Here is a 26,353-nt window from a genome sequence, read left to right on the forward strand (position 1 = left end):
TGACTCCCAGGAGTGTAAATCTCCCTGGCAGTACGGGATATGACTCCCGAGGATGAATCTGGACCTGATATTGTGGGATTGAGAACATCTTCTTGACCAATAGGGGGATGAGAAATGAAACGAAATAAAGTTTCACTGGCTGAGAGATTGCAAATGGAGTCAAGTGTTCACTCTGGTGGGCACTCTTATGCACTATATAAATAACCCTTTTTAAGTTTTAACGATTTGGAATAGCTAGAAACAAATACCTGAAACTATCAAATGCCAATCCAGTAGCCTTGACTCTTGAAGACGATTGTATAGCCATGTAGCTTACAAGGGGTAACAGTGTGATTGTGAAAGCTTTATGGATTACACTCCCTTTATCCAGTGTATGGATGGATGAGTAGAAAAATGGGGACAAAAAACTAAATGAAAAATAGGGTGGGAGGGGGTGGTGTTTGGGGAGTTCTTTTTCACTTTTATTTTTTATTCTTATTTTCACTTTTTCTGGTACAAGGAAAATGTTCAAAAACTAGATTGGGGTGATGAGTGCACAGCTATATGATGGTACGGTGAACAACTAATCATATACTTTGGATGACTGTATGGTATGTGAATATATCTCAATAAAATTGAATTAAAAAATGGACAAAATTGTTGAATAAACATTTCTCCAAGGAAGAGATATACAGATGGCCAAACAGCATACAAAAATATGTAAACATTATTAGCCATCAGGGAAATGCAAATCAAAACCACAATGAGATTCCAGTTCACACCCACTAAAATGGCTAATATTTCTTTTAAAAGAGAAAATTTTAAGTGTTGAAGAGGATGCAGAGAAATAGAAATATTCATTGCTGGTGGCAATGTAAAATGGTCCAGCTACTGTGGAAGACAGTTTGGCAGTTCCTCAGAAAGTTAAGTATAGAATTATCATGTAACTCAGGAATCCCCCTTCTAGGTAATTAAAGCAAGGGCTTAAAGAGATATTTGCACACTGATCTACATAAGAGCATTATTCATAAATGCCAAAAGATGGAAGCAACCCATGCGTCCCATCAACTGATGAAGGAATAAACAAACTGTAGTATACAGATACGATGGAATATTATTTAGCCATAAAAAGGAATGAATTCCTGATACATGCAACAATATGGATGAACCATGTAGACATGTTGAATGAAATAAGCCAAACAAAATCACACAAGTATTGTATGATCTCATTGATATGAAATAGTTATAATAAGCAAACTCATAGAGATAGAATTTAGAATATAGGCTACCTGGGGACAGAGTGGGGTTAGGGAATAGGGTAATTAAGTCTTTAAGTGTACAGAGTTCCTATTGGGAATGATGGAAATGTTTTGGTGGTGATGGTAGCACAACATTGTGAATGTAATTAACAGCACTGAAATATGTATCTAAATGTGGTTAAAGGGGAAATATTAGGTTTTATATATGGTAATGCAATAAACATTTTTTTTTAAAGTCCATGAAACTCCACTACACAGTGAACCCGAAGTTAAACTATGGTTTATCATTAATAGTACATTACAAAAACTGTGCTTTCATAAACTTAACAAATGTACTACACCAATGAAAGGTGTTAATAATAAGGTGGTATATGCAAATCTTGTATTTTATGCATGATTATTCTGTAAGCCCACATAATATCTCTAATAAAAAACATTAAAAGAGAAAAGATTACCTATGACCATATTTTGTTGTTTTGTATTCATTAATACTATTTTAGAAAATTGTTCTATGATTTTCTTTTACCATTGAATTAAAAAAAAAAATTTTGAAAAAAATACAAATCTGATAATTTGAGAGGGTATTTTCTAAGCTTACTTATGCAGTTAATTGACACAAAATTATAAATCTAATTTTGAAAAAATGAAATACTTAGCTTTACTACTTATAAACAATGAAATAATGTATAAGATAAAAAAAAAAAAAATTAAGGTTCAGAGCTTCCCAGCAAAAAAAAAAAGGATGTATTTTGCCAAACCGTCTAAAAGGGCAAAGAGTGATTTTGATGGGTAATTAAAAATACCTTCAACAAAATGAATACAAATTGATGATATTTTCACTTCTGAAATATGGCTCTCTTTTTCACAATAGAAACTTTGTTCACATCATCCTATAAGCCAGAGAATTGTTATGCTCTAGCCTTTTAAACGCTTTCCATCAAGTAAATAATCTGTCTTAATAAACATCCGTGTACTGTGGTATTTATAGCTTGAGAACATAATTTCAAATATTAGAAGCAAATTCAGGGCAAAGGGTCCATAGCATTGGCATCTCATCTAACAACAAAGAGACTTTTATTTCTTTACTCCCTCATGCGCCTATTGTTTTAAAAGACTTGAAATTTTTAAATTTATTAATTAAAATGGTGACACAACTAAGACAGTCAGGTAAAATTCTCAAAGATAGCTTCTAATAAGCATGGAATAACCCCAGTGTGCTGATAAAAACCAGAAAAGGCAGAGAGAACATATTTTTAACCTTGCCATTGTTTAATAGGTAAACAAAGGCAATGAGAACATTTTATTCAGAATTCAATAAAACACTCTGAATGAAAATTTTTAAGAAAATGTCACCCTAAAATTGAGTTAATAAAGGATATTCACCACATGGGTTGATTGTAGAGCTAACTGAAGCAGCTCCAGTGGAAAGGCTGCCTTTTGAAACAGCTGAAGCCACAGAAGGTGTAGATGATGAAGTTGGTGTAGGAGAAGAGGCTGTTGATGATGGTAACCGTTCTCCAGACTCCATATCTACGAAAGGGTAAAAAAAAAAAAAAAGATAATTCTCAGAATTATTGGAGTTATTTGAAGGAATACATCATTTAAAATATATCAAATATTTAGGTATACTATTTTAAAATATGAAATACAATTAGAAATATATGTTCTTCAGAAAGATATAATATGGAATAGATAAAAACAGTATAATTTTAAAATAACAATGTATTTAATAAATTTAATGTTAAACATATCAAATCCTTCCCAGTAGACTTTCAGAGTTTTCTTATATATTAAAAAAAAAAGTTAATAGGTATGGGAAGCTGGTGGAATAGCAAGTTCTGGCAATCAGTCCCTCCCCCGAAACAACTACTGAACTGGCAAGATCTGTCTGAATCACTTATTATGAAACTCTGGCATATAGTGGAACACCGTGAAGCATCTAAGGAAGACTGGAGGAAGACATTGGTAAATTGCAGAAAATATTTGTGATTTCCACCCTTCGGGCAGCAGCTACCATTCACTATTCCCTAACTGGGTGGCAGGCAGCAATGGGGACTGTGGCCCAGGATCATGATGCAGCTTGCTGGTGCCAAAGTGGGCTACAAGAATCTAGTTCTCCAAATTCTAGGGGTGTGTAGTCTGATCAGAGATCACTGCTTTTGATCATCTACTTTAGAGAGCTGGGAGGCCGGCTCTGAGAGCAACTATTGTTCCAACCCCCTTAGGCAAAAGAGGCATAGGAGTCTTAAGGAAGTAGTACCTATTTTTTTCCCCTCTTATCTCTTACCACTCCCCAATTGGGTGCAAAAATAGCTTCAAAAAATCAAAGATTGTTAGCTCTAGCCCTCAACAACAAAACAACAACAAAAAACAACTAGCAATACCAGGGGAGTGAAAGAACTAGATTTTCAGAATTGTAACAACATAATACTCAGAATGTCCAGTTCCCAACAAAAAATGACAAGACACAAAGAAATAGTAAAGTATGGCCCATTAAAAGGAGAAAAAAGAGAGGATTTGCCAGAAACGATCCTTGAAGAAGCTCATACATGGGAACTATTAGTCAAACACTTTAAATCAAATGTCTTGGAAGGAACCTAAGATGGCAGCTAGGTGAGATAGGGCAAAAAAACACCTCCGTGAAAAATACTAGATAAAAACCAGAAAGAGACCCACCAGAATACCACTGCCAGCAATACACCAGCCGGACAAGGTCTGCTAAATCCACAGGGAACATGCATTTGGTGAATCCAGGAGCCTGCATTCTGAAACGAGTGAGTGAGTCGGCTGAAAGTCCCGTGGCCACGCTGCTGCGTGGGGAAACGGTGGGCTGGCATTTGGAGACAGACTAGTTCTTTAAAAAAAAAACAGCATTCCTTGCAGCCATCTCCCCAGCGGTTGGTAGATGCTCCTGCCCGGGGCCAGACCTACAGCCCAGAGCCATGCCAAGAAACCCAGTGTGACGGGGAATCTTTCCCGCAGTATTACACACAAGCCACAATATCGGTCATGGACAGTGGACTTTAATACACCCACGGCTGATTGTCCCGGAGCTGGGAGGGCAGAGCTGTGTGAAAAGGGTGAAGTTAATGCGTCCCATTCAACCATCTTTGAAGTGGGCTGGAAGCGCCCCTGCACAGCCCAGCAACCCAGGGCTTTCCTGGCAGGCCAGCACAACTTAGTGACGTGGCACGGCCCTCCTTCAGCAGAGGTCCTGGAGGAGCACAGCTGGGAAGGGGGAACCACTCAGAAATCCCAGGGACCCTACGCAAATACCAAGGACTTGTGTGTCAGCGGCACAGAAAATCAGTGGAAAGACTGAAATGAAGGCTTAGGCTCCTGCAAAAGCCTTAAATCTCTGGGAACATCTGGGAGGTTTGATTATTAAAGCTGCCCTGCCTCCCTAACCACCCAGACACACGCCCCACGTTCAGGGTGGACAGCACCAGCAACACACCCAAACTTGGTGCACCAATTGGACCCCACAAGAATCAGACCCCCACACACCACAGAGACAAAGTGGGGGAGAACTGACTTGAGGGGAATAGGTGACTCACCAATGCCATCTGCTGGTTAGTTAGAGAAAGTATATGCCACCAAGCTGCAATTCTGACAAATTAAAGATCAAGTAAAGCAAATGCCAAGAGGCCAAAAACAACAGAAAATCTTAAAGCATATGACAAAACCAGACGACATGGAGAACCCAAACCAAAAAACCAAATCAAAAGATCAGAAGACACACAGTACTTGGCACAATTAATCAAAGAGTTACACACAGGCAACAAGAGCATGGCTCAGGATATAAAGGACATGAAGAAGAGCATGGCACAGGATATAAAGGACATAAAGAAGACCTTAGAAGAGCATAAAGAAGAAATTGCAAGAGTAAATAAAAAAAACAGAAGATCTTATGGAAATAAAAGAAACTATTGGCCAAATTAAAAAGACTCTGGATACTCATAATACAAGATAAGAGGAAGCTGAACAACAACTCAGCCTTCTCGAGGACCACGGAACAGAAAATGAAAGAACAAAAGAAAGAATGGGGAAAAAAATCGAAAAAATCAAAATGGATCGCAGGGATATGATAGATAAAATAAAATGTCTAAATTTAAGACTCATTGGTGTCCCAGAAGGGGAAGAGAAGGGTAAAGGTCTAGAAAGAGTATTCAAAGAAATTGTTGGGGAAAACTTCCCAAACCTCTACACAATATAAATACACAAAGCATAAATGCTCAGTGAACTCCAAATAGAATAAATCCAAATAAACCCACTCCGAGACATATTCTGATCAGACTCTCAAATACTGAAGAGAAGGAGCAAGTTCTGAAAGCAGCAACAGAAAAGCAATCACCACATACACAGGAAACAACATAAGACTAAGTAGTGACTACTCAGCGGCCACCATGGAGGTTAGAAGGCAGTGGCAGGACATATTTAAAACTCTGAGAGAGCAAAACTTCCAACCAAGAATACTTTATCCAGCAAAACTCTCTTTCAAATTTGAGGGAGAGCTTAAATTTTTCACAGACAAACAAATGCTGAGAGATTTTGCTAATAAAAGACCTGCCCTACTTCAGATACTAAAGGGAGCCCTACCAACAGAGAAAAAAGCTGAGGGACTTCACCACCAGTAGATCAGTCCTATAAGAAATGCTAAAGGGACACTAAACAATTGACTGAAACTACATGAAGAAATAAAGATTTCCAGTAAAGATCACATGGTAAATATAAATACCAATACTACTGCATTTTTGATTTGTAACTCCAGTATTTACTTCATAAACTGTAATGATAAATCAGTGATTTTGGACTCAATGTAAAATATGTAATTTTTGACAAGAACTACATAAAAGTGGGGGAATGAGGGAGTATAGGAACATAGATTATGTGTCCTATTGAAGTTAAGTTGGTATCAAAGAAAAACAAGATTGTTACAGATTTAAGATGTTAAATTTAAGCCCCACGGTAAACACAAAGAAAGTATCAGAGAATATGACCACAGAGATGAAAAGTAGAGTAGGGTTCTGAGAAGTGGGGGAAGGGGCAATGGGGAGTTAAGAAATGAGTGTAGGGTTTCTGTTTGGGGTCTAGGGAAAATTCTAGAAAGGGATGGTGGGAAGGTGATAGTATTGCAACATCCTAAATGTGATTAATCCCACTAATGGAATGCTAGGGAGGGGTTGGAATGGGAAGATTTAGGCTGTATATATGTTTCTACAAATGAAAAAAAAAAAAAAAGAAAAAGAAAAAACAGTCTAAATAGATAATGACAATTAAATGCCAAGGATGATCCTGGATGTGTTCTGAGGATGGAGGAGAGGAGGCTCAAAGGGACACAGTTGGGACATAAGAAAGAAAAAAAAGAAAATATAGAATGTAAGCTTTGTATCAATGTTGAATTTCTTGAACTTCTTAGCTGTGTTTAATGGGATTGCATAAAAGAATGTTCTTGTTCATGGGAATTGTATATGTGAATTATACTGTTTGTTCAAGGATGTGTGCGGCTTGCTCTCATGTTCAGAAGACAGAGCAATAGATGATGGATGATGGGGGGGAGATAGGGAGGGAGGGAGGGAGGGAGAGAAAGAAAGAAAGAAATGGGGGTGTGACAGGATGTTAAAGGTGGTGGATTGGGGTATCGGGGGAGGGGGTTGGGGTATGCTGGAGTTCTATGTATAGGGTTTGTACTGTTTTTGCAACTGTTCCTGTAAGTTTGAATTTATCTCAAAATAAAATTTCTTATTAAAAAATTAAAAATAAATAAATAAATAAATCAAATGTCTTAAATATGGTCAATGAGTTAAAGAATCCATATACAAAGAACTAAAGGAACCTGAAACTATCACACTGCAACCCAGTAGCCTTGACTTTTGAAGACAATTGTACAGCAATGTAGCTTACAAGAGGTGACAGTGTGATTGTGAAAGCCTTATGGATCACACTTCCTTTATTCAGTGTATGGATGGATGAGTAGAAAAATGGGGACAAAAACTAAATGAAAAATAGGGTGGGCAGGGGGATGTTTTGGGTGTTCTTCTTTACTTTTATTTTTTATTCTTATTTTCACTTTTTCTGGTAAAAGGAAAATGTTAAAAAATGGGGTGATGAATGCACAACTATATGATGGCACAGTAAACAACTGATTGTACACTTTGGATGACTATACGGTATGTGAATAATATGTCAATTTTGAATAAAAAAAGTGAAAAAAAAAGACACAAAGAAGGAAATTAAAGATGTAGAGAAGAACTGATAATTATCTTATTTCCAACCAAGTGATATAGTGGAATGCAGCATCACTATTGTTGGTTTGATTACAAAGCATGGTATCTGGATTATCTCAGTTGTCCCAGTTCATTGAGATTTTGTTTTGTTTGCCATATCAAGTAATAGGTCATTGAAAACAAAAACTCAGTAAAACATATATGTCTAAAGGGGCAGTTTCCATTTCAGAGACTGGACTCTTATTTCAATGATGTTACCATTCATTAACATGTTTTTAACAATTCTTTGAAGGAAAAAAAAAAAGAACTAAAGGAAATGAGAAAAATATTCTTTGAATAAAATAAAGAGATGGAAATTATAAAAAGTATCCAAATAGTAATTTTGGAGCTGCAAAGTACAGTAATTGAAATAAAAAATCATTAGATGGATTCAACAGCAGATTTAAACAGGCAGAAGAAAGGATCAGTGAACTTGAAGACCAGATAATTGATATTATCCCGTGTGAGGAGCACTGTGGGACACCACCAAGCATACTAACACATGCATAGTTGAAGTCCCAGAAAGATAAGAGAGACAGAAAGAGCAGAAAAAAACATTGAAGAAATAATGGTTGAAAACTTTCTAAACAGATGAACAACATAAATATACATATCCAGGAAGCTCAACAAACTCCAAGCAGAACAGACTCTAAAAGATTGATACCAAAATACATTATAGAGAAATTGTCAAAATCCAAAGACAAAGAGAGGATTTTGAAAGTAGCAAGAGAGAAGTAACTTGTCTCATACAAGAATCTCAATAAGATTAAAAGAGAATTTCTCATCAGAAACCACAGAAGCCAGAAGACATGGGATGGTAAATTTAAAGTCCTTAATGAAAAAAAAAAAACAAAAAACAAAAACCTGTCAAAGAAGAATTCTTTATCCAGCAAAATTGTATTTCGAAACCAAAAGAGAAGTTAAGACAATTATAGATAAATAAAAACTGAACTTCATTATCAGAAGATCTGCCCTACAAGTATTGCTAAAGGGAGTCCTTTGGGTTGAATAAAAGAACACTAGATAATAACTTGAAGCTGTAAGAGAAATAAAGTACATTAGTAAAGGTAATTATATAGGTAAATATAAAATCCTATATTGTGATACTTTTGGTTTGTAATGCCTTTTTTCCTGCTATATTATTTAATGGGCAAAAGTGTAAAATAACATTTAAAATCTGGGTCAATAGACATAGAGTGTATAAAGATGTAATCTGAGCCAATAACAATATAAGGGGAAGGAATGGAAATATACAGGAGTAGAGAGTTTGTATATTACTGAAACAAGGTTGGTACTAGTCAAACTAGGTTGCTATTAGTTTAAGATTATATATCTGATAAGGGTATAATGACAGCAATATATAATGGACTCCTACAACTAACTCAGCAATAAAAAATAGGCCAAGGATTTTAATAGACATTTCTCCAAATAAGATATTCAAATGTCCAGTAAGTATAAGAAAAACATGCTCAACATTATTAGCCATTAAAGAAATGAAAATTAAAGCTACAGTGAGATATTGCTTCACACCCAGGATAGCTATTATTAAAACAAACTGAAAATAAGTGTTGGTAAGGAGGTAGAGAATAGGAACACATATATTGTTGGTGGGGATGTAAAATAGTGCAGCCACTGTGGAAAACAGTTTGAAGGTTCTTTAGGAAATTAAACAGGATTATCATATGACCTAGCAATTACACTCCTAGGTATATACCCAAAAGACTTGAAAGCAAGGACTTGGACAGATATTTTAAACAAATGTTCATCACAGCATTATTTAAGATAGCCAAAAGATGGAAGCAACCCAAGTGTCCATCAAAAGATGAATGGATAAAGAAAACGTGGTATATATTTACAATGGAATATTATTATTCAGTCATAAAAAGAAGTAGGTGCTACACAGGATGAGATTTGAAAATATAATATTGGGTGAAATAAGCCAGACACAAAGGGCAAATGTTGCATGATATCTCTTATACAATACTTAGAATAAGCGAATTCATAGAGACAGAAACCAGAATAGTCATTACCAGGAGTGGGGGTAGGAAGAATAGGGAGTTATTGGTTTAGGATAATGAAAATAGCCTGGAAATAGACAATGGTGAAAGTTATACATTATTGTCAATGTACTTAATGTCAAGGAATTGACCACTTAAAATGGTCAAAATGATTTTTGTTATGTATATTTTACAATTAAAAATAAATTACTGGGGGGAGGCGGGGCAAGATGGCAGACTGGTGAGCTGTAAGTTTTAGTTACTCCTCCAGGAAAGTAGGTAAAAAGCCAGGAACTGCGTGGACTGGACAACACAGAGCAATCTGTCTTTGGGCATACTTCATACAACACTCATGAAAATGTCGAACTGCTGAGATCAGCGAAATCTGTAAGTTTTTGCGGCCATGGGACCCGCGCCCCTCCCTGCCAGGCTCAGTCCCGTGGGAGGAGGGCCTGCCAGCTCCGGGAAGGAGAAGGGAGAACTGCAGTGGTAGCCCTTCTCGGAAACTCATTCTACTGATCCATACTCCAACCATAGATAGACTGAGACCAGACACCAGAGAATCTGAGAGCTGCCAGCCCAGCAGAGAGAGAGGAGACAGGCATAGAAAAAAAAAAATAACACGAAAAACTCCAAAATAAAAGCAGAGGATTTTTGGAGTTCTGGTGAACACAGAAAGGGGAAGGGCGGAGCTCAGGCCTTGAGGCGCATATGCAAATCCCGAAGAAAAGCTGATCTCTCTGCCCTGTGGACCTTTCCTTAATGGCCCTGGTTGCTTTGTCTATTAGCATTTCAATAACCCATTAGATCTCTGAGGAGGGCCCTTTTTTTTTTTTAATCCTTTTTTCTTTTTCTAAAACAATTACTCTAAGAAGCCCAATACAGAAAGCTTCAAAGAATTGCAATTTGGGCACGTCAAGTCAAGAGCAGAACTAAGAGAGCTCTGAGACAAAAGGCAATAATCCAGTGGCTGAGAAAATTCACTAAACACCACAACTTCCCAAGAAAAGGGGGGTGTCCGCTCACAGCCACCATCCTGGTGGACAGGAAACACTCCTGCCCATCGCCAGCCCCATAGCCCAGAGCTGCCCCAGACAACCCAGTGTGAAGGAAGTGCTTCAAATAACAGGCACACACCACAAAACTGGGCGTGGACATTAGCCTTCCCTGCAACCTCAGCTGATTGTCCCAGAGCTGGGAAGGTGGAGCAGTGTGAATTAACAAAGCCCCATTCAGCCATCATTTGAGTAGACTGGGAGCCTCCCCACACAGCCCAGCAGCCCAGAACTGCCCTGGGGGGACGGCACTCACCTGTGACATAGCACAGTCATCCCTCAACAGAGGACCCGGGGTGCACGGCCTGGAAGAGGGGCCCACTTGCAAGTCTCAGGAGACATACGCCAATACCAAAGACTTGTGGGTCAGTGGCAGAGACAAACTGTGGCAGGACTGAACTGAAGGATTAAACTATTCCAGCAGCTTTAAAACTCTAGGATCATCAGGGAGATTTGATTGTTAGGGCCACCCCCCCTCCCTGACTGCCCAGAAACACGCCCCACATACAGGGCAGGCAACACCAACTACACATGCAAGCTTGGTACACCAATTGGGCCCCACAAGACTCACTCCCCCACTCACCAAAAAGGCTAAGCAGGGGAGAACTGGCTTGTGGAGAACAGGTGGCTCGTGGACGCCACCTGCTGGTTAGTTAGAGAAAGTGTACTCCACGAAGCTGTAGATCTGATAAATTAGAGATAAGGACTTCAATAGGTCTACAAAGCCTAAAAGAACACTATCAAGTGCAGCAAATGCCACGAGGCCAAAAACAACAGAAAATTATAAAGCATATGAAAAAACCAGACAATATGGATAACCCAAGCCCAAGCACCCAAATCAAAAGACCAGAAGAGACACAGCACCTAGAGCAGCTACTCAAAGAACTAAAGATGAACAATGAGACCATAGTACGGGATATGAAGGAAATCAAGAAGACTCTAGAAGAGCATAAAGAAGACATTGCAAGACTAAATAAAAAAATGGATGATCTTACGGAAATTAAAGAAACTGTTGACCAAATTAAAAAGATTCTGGACACTCATAGTACAAGACTAGAGGAAGTTGAACAATGAATCAGTGACCTGGAAGATGACAGAATGGAAAATGAAAGCATAAAAGAAAGAATGGGGAAAAAAATTGAAAAAATCGAAATGGACCTCAGGGATATGATAGATAATATGAAACGTCCGAATATAAGACTCATTGGTGTCCCAGAAGGGGAAGAAAAGGGTAAAGGTCTAGGAAGAGTATTCAAAGAAATTGTTGGGGAAAACTTCCCAAATCTTCAAACCAACATAAATACACAAATCATAAATGCTCAGCGAACCCCAAATAGAATAAATCCAAATAAACCCACTCTGAGACATATACTGATCACACTGTCAAACACAGAAGAGAAGGAGCAAGTTCTGAAAGCAGCAAAAGAAAAGCAATTCACCACATACAAAGGAAACAGCATAAGACTAAGTAGTGACTACTCAGCAGCCACCATGGAGGTGAGAATGCAGTGGCACGATATATTTAAAATTCTGAGTGAGAAAAATTTCCAGCCAAGAATACTTTATCCAGCAAAGCTTTCCTTCAAATTTGAGGCAGAGCTTAAATTTTTCACAGACAAACAAATGCTGAGAGAATTTGCTAACAAGAGACCTGCCCTACTGGAGATACTAAAGGGAGCCCTACAGACAGAGAAACAAAGACAGGACAGAGAGACTTGGAGAAAGGTTCAGTACTAAAGAGATTCGGTATGGGTACAATAAAGGATATTAATAGAGACAGGGAAAAATATGGCAAACATAAACGAAAGGATATGATGGCCGATTCAAGAAATGCCTTCACGGTTTTAACGTTGAATGTAAATGGATTAAACTCCCCAATTAAAAGACACAGATTCGCAGAACGGATCAAAAAAAATGAACCATCAATATGTTGCATACAAGAGACTCATCTTAGACACAGGGACACAAAGAAACTGAAAGTGAAAGGATGGAAAAAAATATTTCATGCAAGCTACAGCCAAAAGAAAGCAGGTGTAGCAATATTAATCTCAGATAAAATAAACTTCAAATGCAGGGATGTTTTGAGAGACAAAGAAGGCCACTACATACTAATAAAAGGGGCAATTCAGCAAGAAGAAATAACAATCGTAAATGTCTATGCACCCAATCAAGGTGTCACAAAATACATGAGAGAAACACTGGCAAAACTAAAGGAAGCAATTGATGTTTCCACAATAATTGTGGGAGACTTCAACACATCACTCTCTCCTATAGATAGATCAACCAGACAGAAGACCAATAAGGAAATTGAAAACCTAAACAATCTGATAAATGAATTAGATTTAACAGACATATACAGGACATTACGTCCCAAATCACCAGGATACACATACTTTTCTAGTGCTCATGGAACTTTCTCCAGAATAGATCATATGCTGGGACATAAAACAAGCCTCAATAAATTTAAAAAGATTGAAATTATTCAAAGCACATTCTCTGACCACAATGGAATACAATTAGAAGTCAATAACCATCAGAGACTTAGAAAATTCACAAATACCTGGAGGTTAAACAACACACTCCTAAACAATCAGTGGGTTAAAGAAGAAATAGTAAGAGAAATTGCTAAATATATAGAGACGAATGAAAATGAGAACACAACATAGCAAAACCTATGGGATGCAGCAAAAGCAGTGCTAAGGGGGAAATTTATAGCACTAAATGCATATATTAAAAAGGAAGAAAGAGCCAAAATCAAAGAACTAATGGATCAACTGAAGAAGCTAGAAAACAAACAGCAAACCAATCCTAAACCAAGCAGAAGAAAAGAAATAACAAGGATTAAAGCAGAAATAAATGACATAGAGAACAAAAAAACAATAGAGAGGATAAATATCACCAAAAGTTGGTTCTTTGAGAAGATCAACAAGATTGACAAGCCCCTAGCTAGACTGACAAAATCAAAAAGAGAGAAGACCCATATAAACAAAATAATGAATGAAAAAGGTGACATAACTGCAGATCCTGAAGAAATTAAAAAAATTATAAGAGGATATTATGAACAACTGTATGGCAACAAACTGGATAATGTAGAAGAAATGGACAACTTCCTGGAAACATATGAACAACCTAGACTGACCAGAGAAGAAATAGAAGACCTCAACCAACCCATCACAAGCAAAGAGATCCAATCAGTCATCAAAAATCTTCCCACAAATAAATGCCCAGGGCCAGATGGCTTCACAGGGGAATTCTACCAAACTTTCCAGAAAGAACTGACACCAATCTTACTCAAACTCTTTCAAAACATTGAAGAAAATGGAACACTACCTAACTCATTTTATGAAGTTAACATCAATCTAATACCAAAACCAGGCAAAGATGCTACAAAAAAGGAAAACTACCGGCCAATCTCCCTAATGAATATAGATGCAAAAATCCTCAACAAAATACTTGCAAATCGAATCCAAAGACACATTAAAAAAATCATACACCATGACCAAGTGGGGTTCATTCCAGGCATGCAAGGATGGTTCAACATAAGAAAACAATCAATGTATTACAACACATTAAAAACTCGAAAGGGAAAAATCAATTGATCATCTCAATAGATGCTGAAAAAGCATTTGACAAAATCCAACATCCCTTTTTGATAAAAACACTTCAAAAGTTAGGAATTGAAGGAAACTTCCTCAACATGATAAAGAGCATATATGAAAAACCCACAGCCAGCATAGTACTCAATGGTGAGAGACTGAAAGCCTTCCCTCTAAGATCAGGAACAAGACAAGGATGCCCGCTGTCACCACTGTTATTCAACATTGTGCTGGAAGTGCTAGCCAGGGCAATCCGGCAAGACAAAGAAATAAAAGGCATCCAAATTGGAAAAGAAGAAGTAAAACTGTCATTGTTTGCAGATGATATGATCTTATATCTAGAAAACCCTGAGAAATCAACGATACACCTACTAGAGCTAATAAACACATTTAGCAAAGTTGCGGGATACAAGATTAATGCACGTAAGTCAGTAATGTTTCTATATGCTAGAAATGAACAAACTGAAGAGACACTCAAGAAAAAGATACCATTTTCAATAGCAACTAAAAAAATCAAGTACCTAGGAATCAACTTAACCAAAGATGTAAAAGACCTATACAAAGAAAACTACATAACTCTACTAAAAGAAATAGAAGGGGACCTTAAAAGATGGAAAAATATTCCATGTTCATGGATAGGAAGGCTAAATGACATTAAGATGTCAATTCTACCCAAACTCATCTACAGATTCAATGCAATCCCAATCAAAATTCCAACAACCTACTTTGCAGACTTGGAAAAGCTAGTTATCAAATTTATTTGGAAAGGGAAGATGCCTCGAATTGCTAAAGACACTCTAAAAAAGAAAAATGAAGTGGGAGGACTTACACTCCCTGACTTTGAAGCTTATTATAAAGCCACAGTTGCCAAAACAGCATGGTACTGGCACAAAGACAGACATATAGATCAATGGAATCGAATTGAGAATTCAGAGATAGACCCTCAGATCTATGGCCGACTGATCTTTGATAAGGCCCCCAAAGTCACTGAACTGAGCCATAATGGACTTTTCAACAAATGGGGCTGGGAGAGTTGGATATCCGTATCCAAAAGAATGAAAGAGGACCCCTACCTCACCCCCTACACAAAAATTAACTCAAAATGGACCAAAGATCTCAATATAAAAGAAAGTACCATAAAACTCCTAGAAGATAATGTAGGAAAACATCTTCAAGACCTTGTATTAGGCGGCCACTTCCTAGACTTTACACCCAAAGCACAAGCAACAAAAGAGAAAATAGATAAATGGGAACTCCTCAAGCTTAGAAGTTTCTGCACCTCAAAGGAATTTCTCAAAAAGGTAAAGAGGCAGCCAACTCAATGGGAAAAAATTTTTGGAAACCATGTATCTGACAAAAGACTGATATCTTGCATATACAAAGAAATCCTACAACTCAATGACAATAGTACAGACAGCCCAATTATAAAATGGGCAAAAGATATGAAAAGACAGTTCTCTGAAGAGGAAATACAAATGGCCAAGAAACACATGAAAAAATGTTCAGCTTCACTAGCTATTAGAGAGATGCAAATTAAGACCACAATGAGATACCATCTAACACCGGTTAGAATGGCTGCCATTAAACAAACAGGAAACTACAAATGCTGGAGGGGATGTGGAGAAATTGGAACTCTTATTCATTGTTGGTGGGACTGTATAATGGTTCAGCCACTCTGGAAGTCAGTCTGGCAGTTCCTTAGAAAACTAGATATAGAGCTACCATTCGATCCAGCGATTGCACTTCTCGGTATATACCCGGAAGATCGGAAAGCAGTGACACGAACAGATATCTGCACGCCAATGTTCATAGCAGCATTATTCACAATTGCCAAGAGATGGAAACAACCCAAATGTCCTTCAACAGATGAGTGGATAAATAAAATGTGGTATATACACACGATGGAATACTACGCGGCAGTAAGAAGGAACGATCTGGTGAAACATATGAGAACATGGATGAACCTTGAAGACATAATGCTGAGCGAAATAAGCCAGGCACAAAAAGAGAAATATTATATGCTACCACTAATGTGAACTTTGAAAAATGTAAAACAAATGGTTTATAATGTAGAATGTAGGGGAACTAGCAATAGAGAGCAATTAAGGAAGGGGGAACAATAATCCAAGAAGAACAGATCAGCTATTTAACGTTCTGGGGATGCCCAGAAATGAGTATCGTCTGTTAATTTCTGATGGATATAGTAGGAGCAAGTTCACAGAAATGTTGCTATATTAGGTAACTTTCCTGGGGTAAAGTAGGAACATGTTGGAAGTTAAGCAGTTATCTTAGGTTAGTTGTCTTTTTCTTACTCCCTTGTTATGGTCTCTTTGAAATGTTCTTTTATTGTATGCTTTTTTTTTAATTTTTTTTTTTAATTTTTTTTCATACAGTTGATTTAAAAAAAAAAAGTTTTAAAAAAAAAAACAAGGAAAAAAAATATGTAGAGCCCCCTTGAGGAGCCTGTGGAGAATGCAGGGGTATTGGCCTACCCCACCTCGATGGCTGCTAACATGACCACAAACAGAAGGGACTGGTGGTTTGATGGGTTGAGCCCTCTACCATAAGTTTTACCCTTGGGAAGACGGTTGCTGCAAAGGAGAGGCTAGGCCTCCCTATATTTGTGCCTAAGAGTCTCCTCCTGAATGCCTCTTTGTTGCTCAGATGTGGCCCTCTCTCTCTAGCTAAGCCAACTTGAAAGGTGAAATCACTGCCCTCCCCCCTACGTGGGATCAGACACCCAGGGGAGTGAATCTCCCTGGCAATGTGGAATATGACTCCCGGGGAGGAATGTAGACCCGGCATCGTGGGACGGAGAACATCTTCTTGACCTAAAGGGGGATGTGAAAGGAAATGAAATAAGCTTCAGTGGCAGAGAGATTCCAAAACGAACCGAGAGATCACTCTGGTGGGCACTCTTACGCACACTTTAGACAACCCTTTTTAGGTTCTAAAGAATTGGGGTAGCTGGTGGTGGATACCTGAAACTATCAAACTACAACCCAGAACCCATGAATCTCAAAGACAGTTGTATAAAAATGTAGCTTATGAGGGGTGACAATGGGATTGGGAAAGCCATAAGGGCCAAACTCCACTTTGTCTAGTTTATGGATGGATGTGTAGAAAAGTAGGGGAAGGAAACAAATAGACAAAGGTACCCAGTGTTCTTTTTTACTTCAATTGCTCTTTTTCACTCTAATTATTATTCTTGTTATTTTTGTGTGTGTGCTAATGAAGGTGTCAGGGATTGATTTAGGTGATGAATGTACAACTATGTAATGGTACTGTAAACAATCGAAAGTACAATTTGTTTTGTATGACTGCGTGGTATGTGAATATATCTCAATAAAATGATGATTAAAAAAATAAATTACTTATTTTAAAAGTTCATTAATTAATTAATAAATTTGGACTACTGAATACATGCTATGAGTACACATAAATCCAGCACAGACAGGAAAGGAAACTGGAGCTTCCTCTTGGCATAAAGGAGGCGGGCTGATGGGAAAAAAACATAAATAAATAAAAAAAGAGGCTTTTGGAGTCCACTGAGCTCAGAATACTGGAAAAGGGCTGTGTCCCAAGAAAAGGGACACATAGAACTGGGTACCATCTGGTTCTTGCCTGGTGAACTGGAGGGCTGGGGACTGGCTCTGAAAAGGGGACTTCGTTTTTCCTTTTTTTTTTCCTCTGATTCTAAGTAGCTCATTAGAGAAAGCCTCGGGCATTTTCAACTGTCAGCTCTGACCCAGGCAAGGGTGAAACTAAGATAGTCAGAGAGTCAAAGGAAAAACTCAAGCGTGGAAGATAATTCCCTAAAGGGTGTCATCTTCCCTAAGAAAAGGGGGGCAGGGCCCAGCTCAAGTGGTGGCCCTAACTCAGAGAACTCAGACCCCAGGGCCTGGGGTTGGGGGGAAAAAAAGGCCAGAATAACTTAAGCTTGGCTTCTGACACCCTCAGCCCCTGGTCAGGACAAGGTCTGCTGAGAATTAAAGAGACTGCACCTCTATACACCAGTGGGGAGCTGTGGGCTGACAAGTGCCACCTGCTGGGCAGGATAGGAAAAGCACAGAGTCTGGAGGTCCCGTGGGAAAGTCTGACAACTTGCTGAGTCTCATCCTCAGGGAAACCTGATACTGAATAAAGCCTCCTCCTGAGACCTGGGCCCATCTGGTCTGAGAAAATCTGATTGGGATAATCAGGGAAAATGGATACCTAGACAACAAAAAACTATGAATCACACAGGGAAAAACAAAGATATGGCCCTGTCAAAGGAGCAAACTTACACTTCAAATGAGATACAGGAGTTGAAACAACTAATTAAATATCTTCAAACAAATATGCCAAATCAAAAAAAAAGTTAATACTGTTTTGAATATAATTTCTCAAAAATATGTTGCAACAGCATCAGGAAAATTAACATATTAACATCTTATTCTTCCTAAACCACCTCACTATCACTTGCAACATAGTACCCATCTTATCTTAATGCATAAAGAAAGTATCACCACAATTGAATGGATTGCATCCCTGCCTTCTAAACCCAGACAGCAATTCGATTGTAGTTAAGTGTCCCTAATACAGTGAATCCCCCCAAAAGGAAAATACATTTCAGAGTTTTATTGATGTTAAGCTTGAACTGTGATCTCAAAATGGCCTGAGTGTGACACATTTATAATGACAGAACCATTTCTAAGAATCTTTATTAACTTGCTTAGGTATTGTTGGTGCAATCTTGTATTGCTTTCATTGCAACAATTTATGTTGATATTAAAACTCCAGAATATAAAGGTTCACTCATTTTAATACTCCATGCATTCACTGATACCACAATTAAGCAAGGAAGTTGTGAAGTTTGCGGCTGTCTTAAGGAATACACAATCTACAGGAAGCAACAAAAAATACTGTTCACCTAATAAATGACCTTATGAGAAGTCACAAACTCGCACCCTTTAAATAATCTAACTAAAAAGAGATTTCTGAATGGAATTTCTGTATGGAATCTTGGAATATCTCTAGAACTCATGTAATTACCATACATTTTAAAAGAAATATAGTTCGATTTCATTTAAAAATATATGTTTAAATGTTGGTTAAATCTATAAGATACATAGATGATTTTTCTCATAAGTTAAATATGGTAAAGGCAATGTTAGGTTGACAAATGGAAACATTAGTAAAAACCATTTCAATGAGCCTTCTGATCACATAAAATCGAAGAACTTCTCGTCATATTCTGATACTGCTGTCAATCACCTCCACAGATGATGATAATGCTAAGATGAGAATATCTATATTTTTACAGAACCTTTCTTTCTTTTATTCTGTATTCATCATGGGGAAAGCACAGTTGGTAATGATGGGTGCATGAAACTAATGTTTAAAGGGCAGATTTTGGGTCAAACCATCAGTAATGAGCTTTGAGATATGTGGCTGGCTAATGGCAAGGCCCATAAGCTGCCACCTTTCTCTATAAGTTATTTTCATGAATAAGTCTTATTTCATAAATACAGAAAATGCTGATTTTTACCATGATAGAGTTGACAGAAAAAGGTTATTTTTTTCTTTAGAGCTGGTAACCCTCATGGTCTCAAAGAATTCTAAAATGTTCTATTTAAATGAACTAACATTATTTAAGAAAATAACAGACTTAAAAAAAAAATGCTTTTGTACTCCACAGTAAAAATAATCTGGTGACATAAAAAAGCACTTTAGCTGAATACCTGGCATAGATAATATATAACAGTCATTTTTAAAATATGATAATAAGCTAGAAGTCTAGGTATATTTCTTTCTGTCAATAAAACCTCATTCAGTATTAAAGTAAGAAAAACTCAGAAACAAAAATAGTCTCATATACACATTGCTCTTATCTAATAAATAAAAATATACATATGCATGGATTTTTCAGTTCTTCTTTTGTGAACCTATTCTATAGAAAGAGTACCAGTAGGTAAAGCAATATATACAAAGCTGTTTATCACAGCATTATTATTTTTTTTTTTTTTTGGTATCTTTTTCTTGAGTGTCTCTTCAGTTTGTTCATTTCTAGCATATAGAAACATTACTGACTTATGTGCATTAATCTTGTATCCCGCTACTTTGCTAAATTTGTTTATTAGCTCTAGTAGGTGTATCGTCGATTTTTCAGGGTTTTCTAGATATAAGATCATATCATCTGCAAACAATGACAGTTTTACTTCTTCTTTTCCAATTTGGATGCCTTTTATTTCTTTGTCTTGCCGGATTGCCCTGGCTAGCACTTCCAGCACAATGTTGAATAACAGTGGTGACAGCGGGCATCCTTGTCTTGTTCCTGATCTTAGAGGGAAGGCTTTCAGTCTCTCACCATTGAGTACTATGCTGGCTGTGGGTTTTTCATATATGCTCTTTATCATGTTGAGGAAGTTTCCTTCAATTCCTACCTTTTGAAGTGTTTTTATCAAAAAGGGATGTTGGATTTTGTCAAATGCTTTTTCAGCATCTATTGAGATGATCAATTGATTTTTCCCTTTCGAGTTTTTAATGTGTTGTAATACATTGATTGTTTTTCTGATGTTGAACCATCCTTGCATGCCTGGAATGAACCCCACTTGGTCATGGTGTATGATTTTTTTAATGTGTCTTTGGATTCGATTTGCAAGTATTTTGTTGAGGATTTTTGCATCTATATTCATTAGGGAGATTGGCCGGTAGTTTTCCTTTTTTGTAGCATCTTTGCCTGGTTTTGGTATTAGATTGATGTTAGCTTCATAAAATGAGTTAGGTAGTGTTCCATTTTTTTCAATGTTTTGAAAGAGTTTGAGTAAGATTGGTGTCAGTTCTTTCTGGAAAGTTTGGTAGAATTCCCCTGTGAAGCCATCTGGCCCTGGGCATTTATTTGTGGGAAGATTTTTGATGACTGATTGGATCTCTTTGCTTGTGATGGGTTGGTTGAGGTCTTCTATTTCTTCTCTGGTCAGTCTAGGTTGTTCATATGTTTCCAGGAAATTGTCCATTTCTTCTACATTATCCAGTTTGTTGCCATACAGTTGTTCATAATATCCTCTTATAATTTTTTTAATTTCTTCAGGATCTGCAGTTATGTCACCTTTTTCATTCATTATTTTGTTTATATGGGTCTTCTCTCTTTTTGATTTTGTCAGTCTAGCTAGGGGCTTGTCAATCTTGTTGATCTTCTCAAAGAACCAACTTTTGGTGATATTTATCCTCTCTATTGTTTTTTTGTTCTCTATGTCATTTATTTCTGCTTTAATCCTTGTTATTTCTTTTCTTCTGCTTGGTTTAGGATTGGTTTGCTGTTTGTTTTCTAGCTTCTTCAGTTGATCCATTAGTTCTTTGATTTTGGCTCTTTCTTCCTTTTTAATATAAGCATTTAGTGCTATAAATTTCCCCCTTAGCACTGCTTTTGCTGCATCCCATAGGTTTTGCTATGTTGTGTTCTCATTTTCATTCGTCTCTATATATTTAGCAACTTCTCTTCCTATTTCTTCTTTAACCCAGTGATTGTTTAGGAGTGTGTTGTTTAACCTCCAGGTATTTGTGAATTTTCTAAGTCTCTGATGGTTATTGACTTCTAATTGTATTCCATTGTGGTCAGACAATGTGCTTTGAATAATTTCAATCTTTTTAAATTTATTGAGGCTTGTTTTATGTCCCAGCATATGATCTATTCTGGAGAAGGTTCCGTGAGCACTAGAAAAGTATGTGTATCCTGGTGATTTGGGATCTAATGTCCTGTAGATGTCTGTTAAATCTAATTCATTTATCAGATTGTTTAGGTTTTCAATTTCCTTATTGGTCTTCTGTCTGGTTGATCTATCTATAGGAGAGAGTGATGTGTTGAAGTCTCCCACAATTATTGTGGAAACATCAATTGCTTCCTTTAGTTTTGCCAATGTTTCTCTCATGTATTTTGTGGCACCTTGATTGGGTGCATAGACATTTACGATTGTTATTTCTTCTTGCTGAATTGCCCCTTTTATTAGTATGTAGTGGCCTTCTTTGTCTCTCAAAACATCCCTGCATTTGAAGTCTATTTTATCTGAGATTAATATTGCTACACCTGCTTTCTTTTGGCTGTAGCTTGCATGAAATATTTTTTTCCATCCTTTCACTTTCAGTTTCTTTGTGTCCCTGTGTCTAAGATGAGTCTCTTGTATGCAACATATTGATGGTTCATTTTTTTTGATCCATTCTGCGAATCTATATCTTTTAATTGGGGAGTTTAATCCATTTACATTCAACGTTAAAACCGTGAAGGCATTTCTTGAATCGGCCATCTTATCCTTTGGATTATGTTTGCCATATTTTTCCCTCTCTCTATTAATATCCTTTATTGTACCCATACCGAATCTCTTTAGTACTGAACCTTTCTCCAAGTCTCTCTGTCCTGTCTTTGTTTCTCTGTCTGTAGGGCTCCCTTTAGTATCTCCAGTAGGGCAGGTCTCTTGTTAGCAAATTCTCTCAGCATTTCTTTGTCTGTGAAAAATTTAACCTCTCCCTCAAATTTGAAGGAGAGCTTTGCTGGATAAAGTATTCTTGGCTGGAAATTCCTCTCACTCAGAATTTTAAATATATCGTGCCACTGCCTTCTCGCCTCCATGGTGGCTGCTGAGTAGTCACTACTTAGTCTTATGCTGTTTCCTTTGTATGTGGTGAATTGCTTTTCTCTTGCTGCTTTCAGAACTTGCTCCTTCTTTTCTATGTTTGACAGTGTGATCAGTATATGTCTCGGAGTGGGTTTTTTTGGATTTATTCTATTTGGAGTTCGCTGAGCATTTATGATTTGTGTATTTATGTTGTTTAGAAGATTTGGGAAGTTTTCCCCAACAATTTCTTTGAATACTCTTCCTAGACCTTTACCCTTTTCTTCCCCTTCTGGGACACCAATGAGTCTTATATTCGGACGTTTCATATTATCTATCATATCCCTGAGGTCCATTTCGAGTTTTTCAATTTTTTTCCCCATTCTTTCTTTTATGCTTTCATTTTCCATTCTGTCATCTTCCAGGTCACTGATTCGTTGTTCAACTTCCTCTAGTCTTGTACTATGAGTGTCCAGAATCTTTTTAATTTGGTCAACAGTTTCTTTAATTTCCATAAGATCATCCATTTTTTTATTTAGTCTTGCAATGTCTTCTTTATGCTCTTCTAGGGTCTTCTTGATTTCCTTCATATCCCGTACTATGGTCTCATTGTTCATCTTTAGTTCTTTGAGTAGCTGCTCTAGGTGTGTCTCTTCTGGTCTTTTGATTTGGGTGCTTGGGCTTGGGTTATCCATATCGTCTGGTTTTTTCATATGCTTTATAATTTTCTGTTGTTTTTGGCCTCGTGGCATTTGCTGAACTTGATAGGGTTCTTTTAGGGTTTGTAGACCAGTTGAAGTCCTTATCTCTAATTTATCAGATCTACAGCTTCGTGGAGTACACTTTCTCTAACTGACCAGCAGGTGGCGTCCACGAGCCACCTGTTCTCCACAAGCCAGATCTCCCCAGCTTAGCCTTTTTGGTGAGTGGGGGAGTTAGTCTTGTGGGGCCCAATTGGTGTACCAAGCTTGCGTGTGTAGTTGGTGTTGCCTGCCCTGTATGTGGGGCGTGTTTCTGGGCAGTCAGGGAGGGGGGGTGGCCCTAACAATCAAATCTCCCTGATGATCCTAGAGTTTTAAAGCTACTGCAATAGTCTAATCTTTCAGTTCAGTCCTGCCACAGTTTGTCTCTGCCACTGACCCACAAGTCTTTGGTATTGGAGTATGGCTCCTGAGACTTGCAAGTGGGCCCCTCTTCCAGGCTGTGCACCCCGGGTTCTCTGTTGAGGGATGACTGTGCTATGTCACAGGTGAGTGCCGTCCCCCCAGGGCAGTTCTGGGCTGCTGGGCTGTGTTGGGAGGCTCCCAGTCTGCTCAAATGATGGCTGAATGGGGCTCTGTTAATTCACACTGCTCCCCCTTCCCAGCTCTGGGACATTCAGCTGAGGTTGCAGGGAAGGCTAATGTCCACGCCCAGTTTTGTGGTGTGTGCCTGTTATTTGAAGCACTTCCGTCACACTGGGTTGTCTGGGGCAGCTCTGGGCTATGGGGCTGGCGATGGGCAGGAGTGTTTCTTGTCCACCAGGATGGTGGCTGTGAGCGGACACCCCCCTTTTCTTGGGAAGTTGTGTTGTTTAGTGAATTTTCTCAGCCACTGGATTATTGCCTTTTGTCTCAGAGCTCTCTTAGTTCTGCTCTTGACTTGACGTGTCCAAATTTCAATTCTTTGAAGCTTTCTGTATTGAGAGATTTCACTGATCTCAGCAGTTCCACGTTTTCATGAGTGTTGTATGAAGTATGCCCAAAGACAGATTGCTCTGTGGTGTCCAGTCCACGCAGTTCCTGGCTTTTTACCTACTTTCCTGGAGGAGTAACTGGGGCGGGAGGGCTCTGAGGGTCTGAGGCAGGTCTCCCAGGCTGCTCTCCACAGGCACTCTTCATCTGAAAATGTCTATCACAGCATTATTTAAAAATAAAATCAAACTTACTGCTAATAAGCGTGCAACTAGAGTGTAGTATAAGGCTTAGGCCTTTTTATAGTCTCAGTAAAGGTGCAATTTTCTCTTTTACTATTGTTTCTTTTTGTTCATGCAAGTGGGTATTGAGAAAGTGGCTTAACTTGTTAAAACATATGCTTATGTAACCATTTTCCTTAGAATGCTACTGTGTACATTATTCACATATTTTAAATTCTGACCGCTGTCATCCTAGATACATATATTTTTAGCCAGAATGAACTCTTAGGGTTGCTAAGTATTCTCCTTACATGTAAAGTACTGTTTTCTTATACTGACTCTAATTTTGTTTTTTGTTTGTTTTCCAGATTTTAATAGGTATTTACTAGTTTCAGTAACCCAAAATTTAGTCAATTACTCCACGCTCACCTTATACATTCCTTGTTTTATTTTATAGGAAGTCAACAAAGTCACTCTAGCCTTTGCTACTTTCATATGATTATCTTATGCTTGATTTAAAAATGGATTGGCTTTTCAAAAAAGTTTTTATTTAAATATTGCTTTAAAATTTTATTTACTATTGTCCCCATGCTAAAGTGCAAGCATAGCTCTGGAAGGAATCTTGGCTATTAACTTCAAAGTTAAAAGGTGAGAAGACAATGAATATCTTTGTAATTGTGGATAATCTAAAATACAATCACTGGTTCACCATACTGTAAGAACTATTCAAAGAACAAGGTTTAAAATAGGCTTATGGGAAAGTATGCTAAAATCAGTGGGTGAAAGTTTGAGGAGAAACAAGATATTTGCATAGTCTCATAGATCTCCCTCAAATATTTATTAATTAAAAGGGAAAAAGAGTAACTACACAGTGAAGAAACTATATCACTGTATAAGACATGGTGACATCATGTCCCCTCCAATGCCCTGAGGAGGGCACACTGCCTCTGTGGTCTTCCCAACAAAGCATAACCTCAACCTCAGTCGAATCGTGGGATAACATCAGAGAAACACAAATTAAGAAGAGAATATTCAAATAACTGATTTAGTATTCATCAAAACTATCAAGGGTCATAAAAAAAAAAAAAAGGAAAAACTGAGGAACTGCCACAGATTAGACACTAATGAGACATAACAGCTAAATGTAGTGTGGGATCCTGGAACAGAAAAAGGACATTAATGGAAAAACTGGTCAAATTCTTACAAGGTCTTTGTTTAGTTAAAAGTAACGTACTAAGGCTAATTCTTCTTTTTCCTTTTAGTATAATTTTGATAATTATACCATGATTTTATAATTATTAACATTAGGGGAAGTTGGGTGAAGGATATATGTGAACTGTTTGCATTAGTTTTGTAACTGTTTTTAAAGTCTAAAATTATTTAAAAATAAAAAGTTATAATAAACAAAATCTGGCACATAGTAAGCACTCAAAAAATACATTTTCACTGGGGTTGAAGAGTGTAAACCAAAACCTTGAAGGAACTCATACAGATTACATTTTGTTGGTGAGACATTTTGATGATAGATGTTATCTGGGTTCAAAAACTGGATCTGGAGCTTATCAGCTGTGACCTTGTGTAAATTATGTAACGTCTCTGAATTCATGATTTTCTCAGGAGTAATATGAAGATAATATATAGTTGGGAGAATTATATGAGATAATGGACGTAAAGGGCTGAGTATCTAGCATCTGATAACTGCTAGTTACTGTTTTTAAC

General features: G+C 37.6%; 1 protein-coding gene across 12 annotated transcripts in view; it reads right to left on the bottom strand.

Annotated features, from left to right (window-relative positions):
* The window catches only part of BAZ2B (bromodomain adjacent to zinc finger domain 2B), a 496,556-nt gene that overhangs the window by 160,055 nt on the left and 310,148 nt on the right, over positions 1–26,353 (bottom strand). For all 12 annotated transcript variants that reach the window (XM_037849039.1, XM_037849033.1, XM_037849042.1 and 9 more), the window contains one exon: positions 2,622–2,768. In XM_037849039.1, the coding sequence (XP_037704967.1) occupies positions 2,622–2,766 (145 nt within the window). In that variant the 5' untranslated portion in view covers positions 2,767–2,768. The remainder of the gene's footprint in view (positions 1–2,621; positions 2,769–26,353) is intronic.

This window comes from Choloepus didactylus, chromosome 9, assembly GCF_015220235.1.
Source record: "Choloepus didactylus isolate mChoDid1 chromosome 9, mChoDid1.pri, whole genome shotgun sequence".
NCBI classification, from domain to species: Eukaryota; Metazoa; Chordata; class Mammalia; order Pilosa; family Megalonychidae; genus Choloepus; species Choloepus didactylus.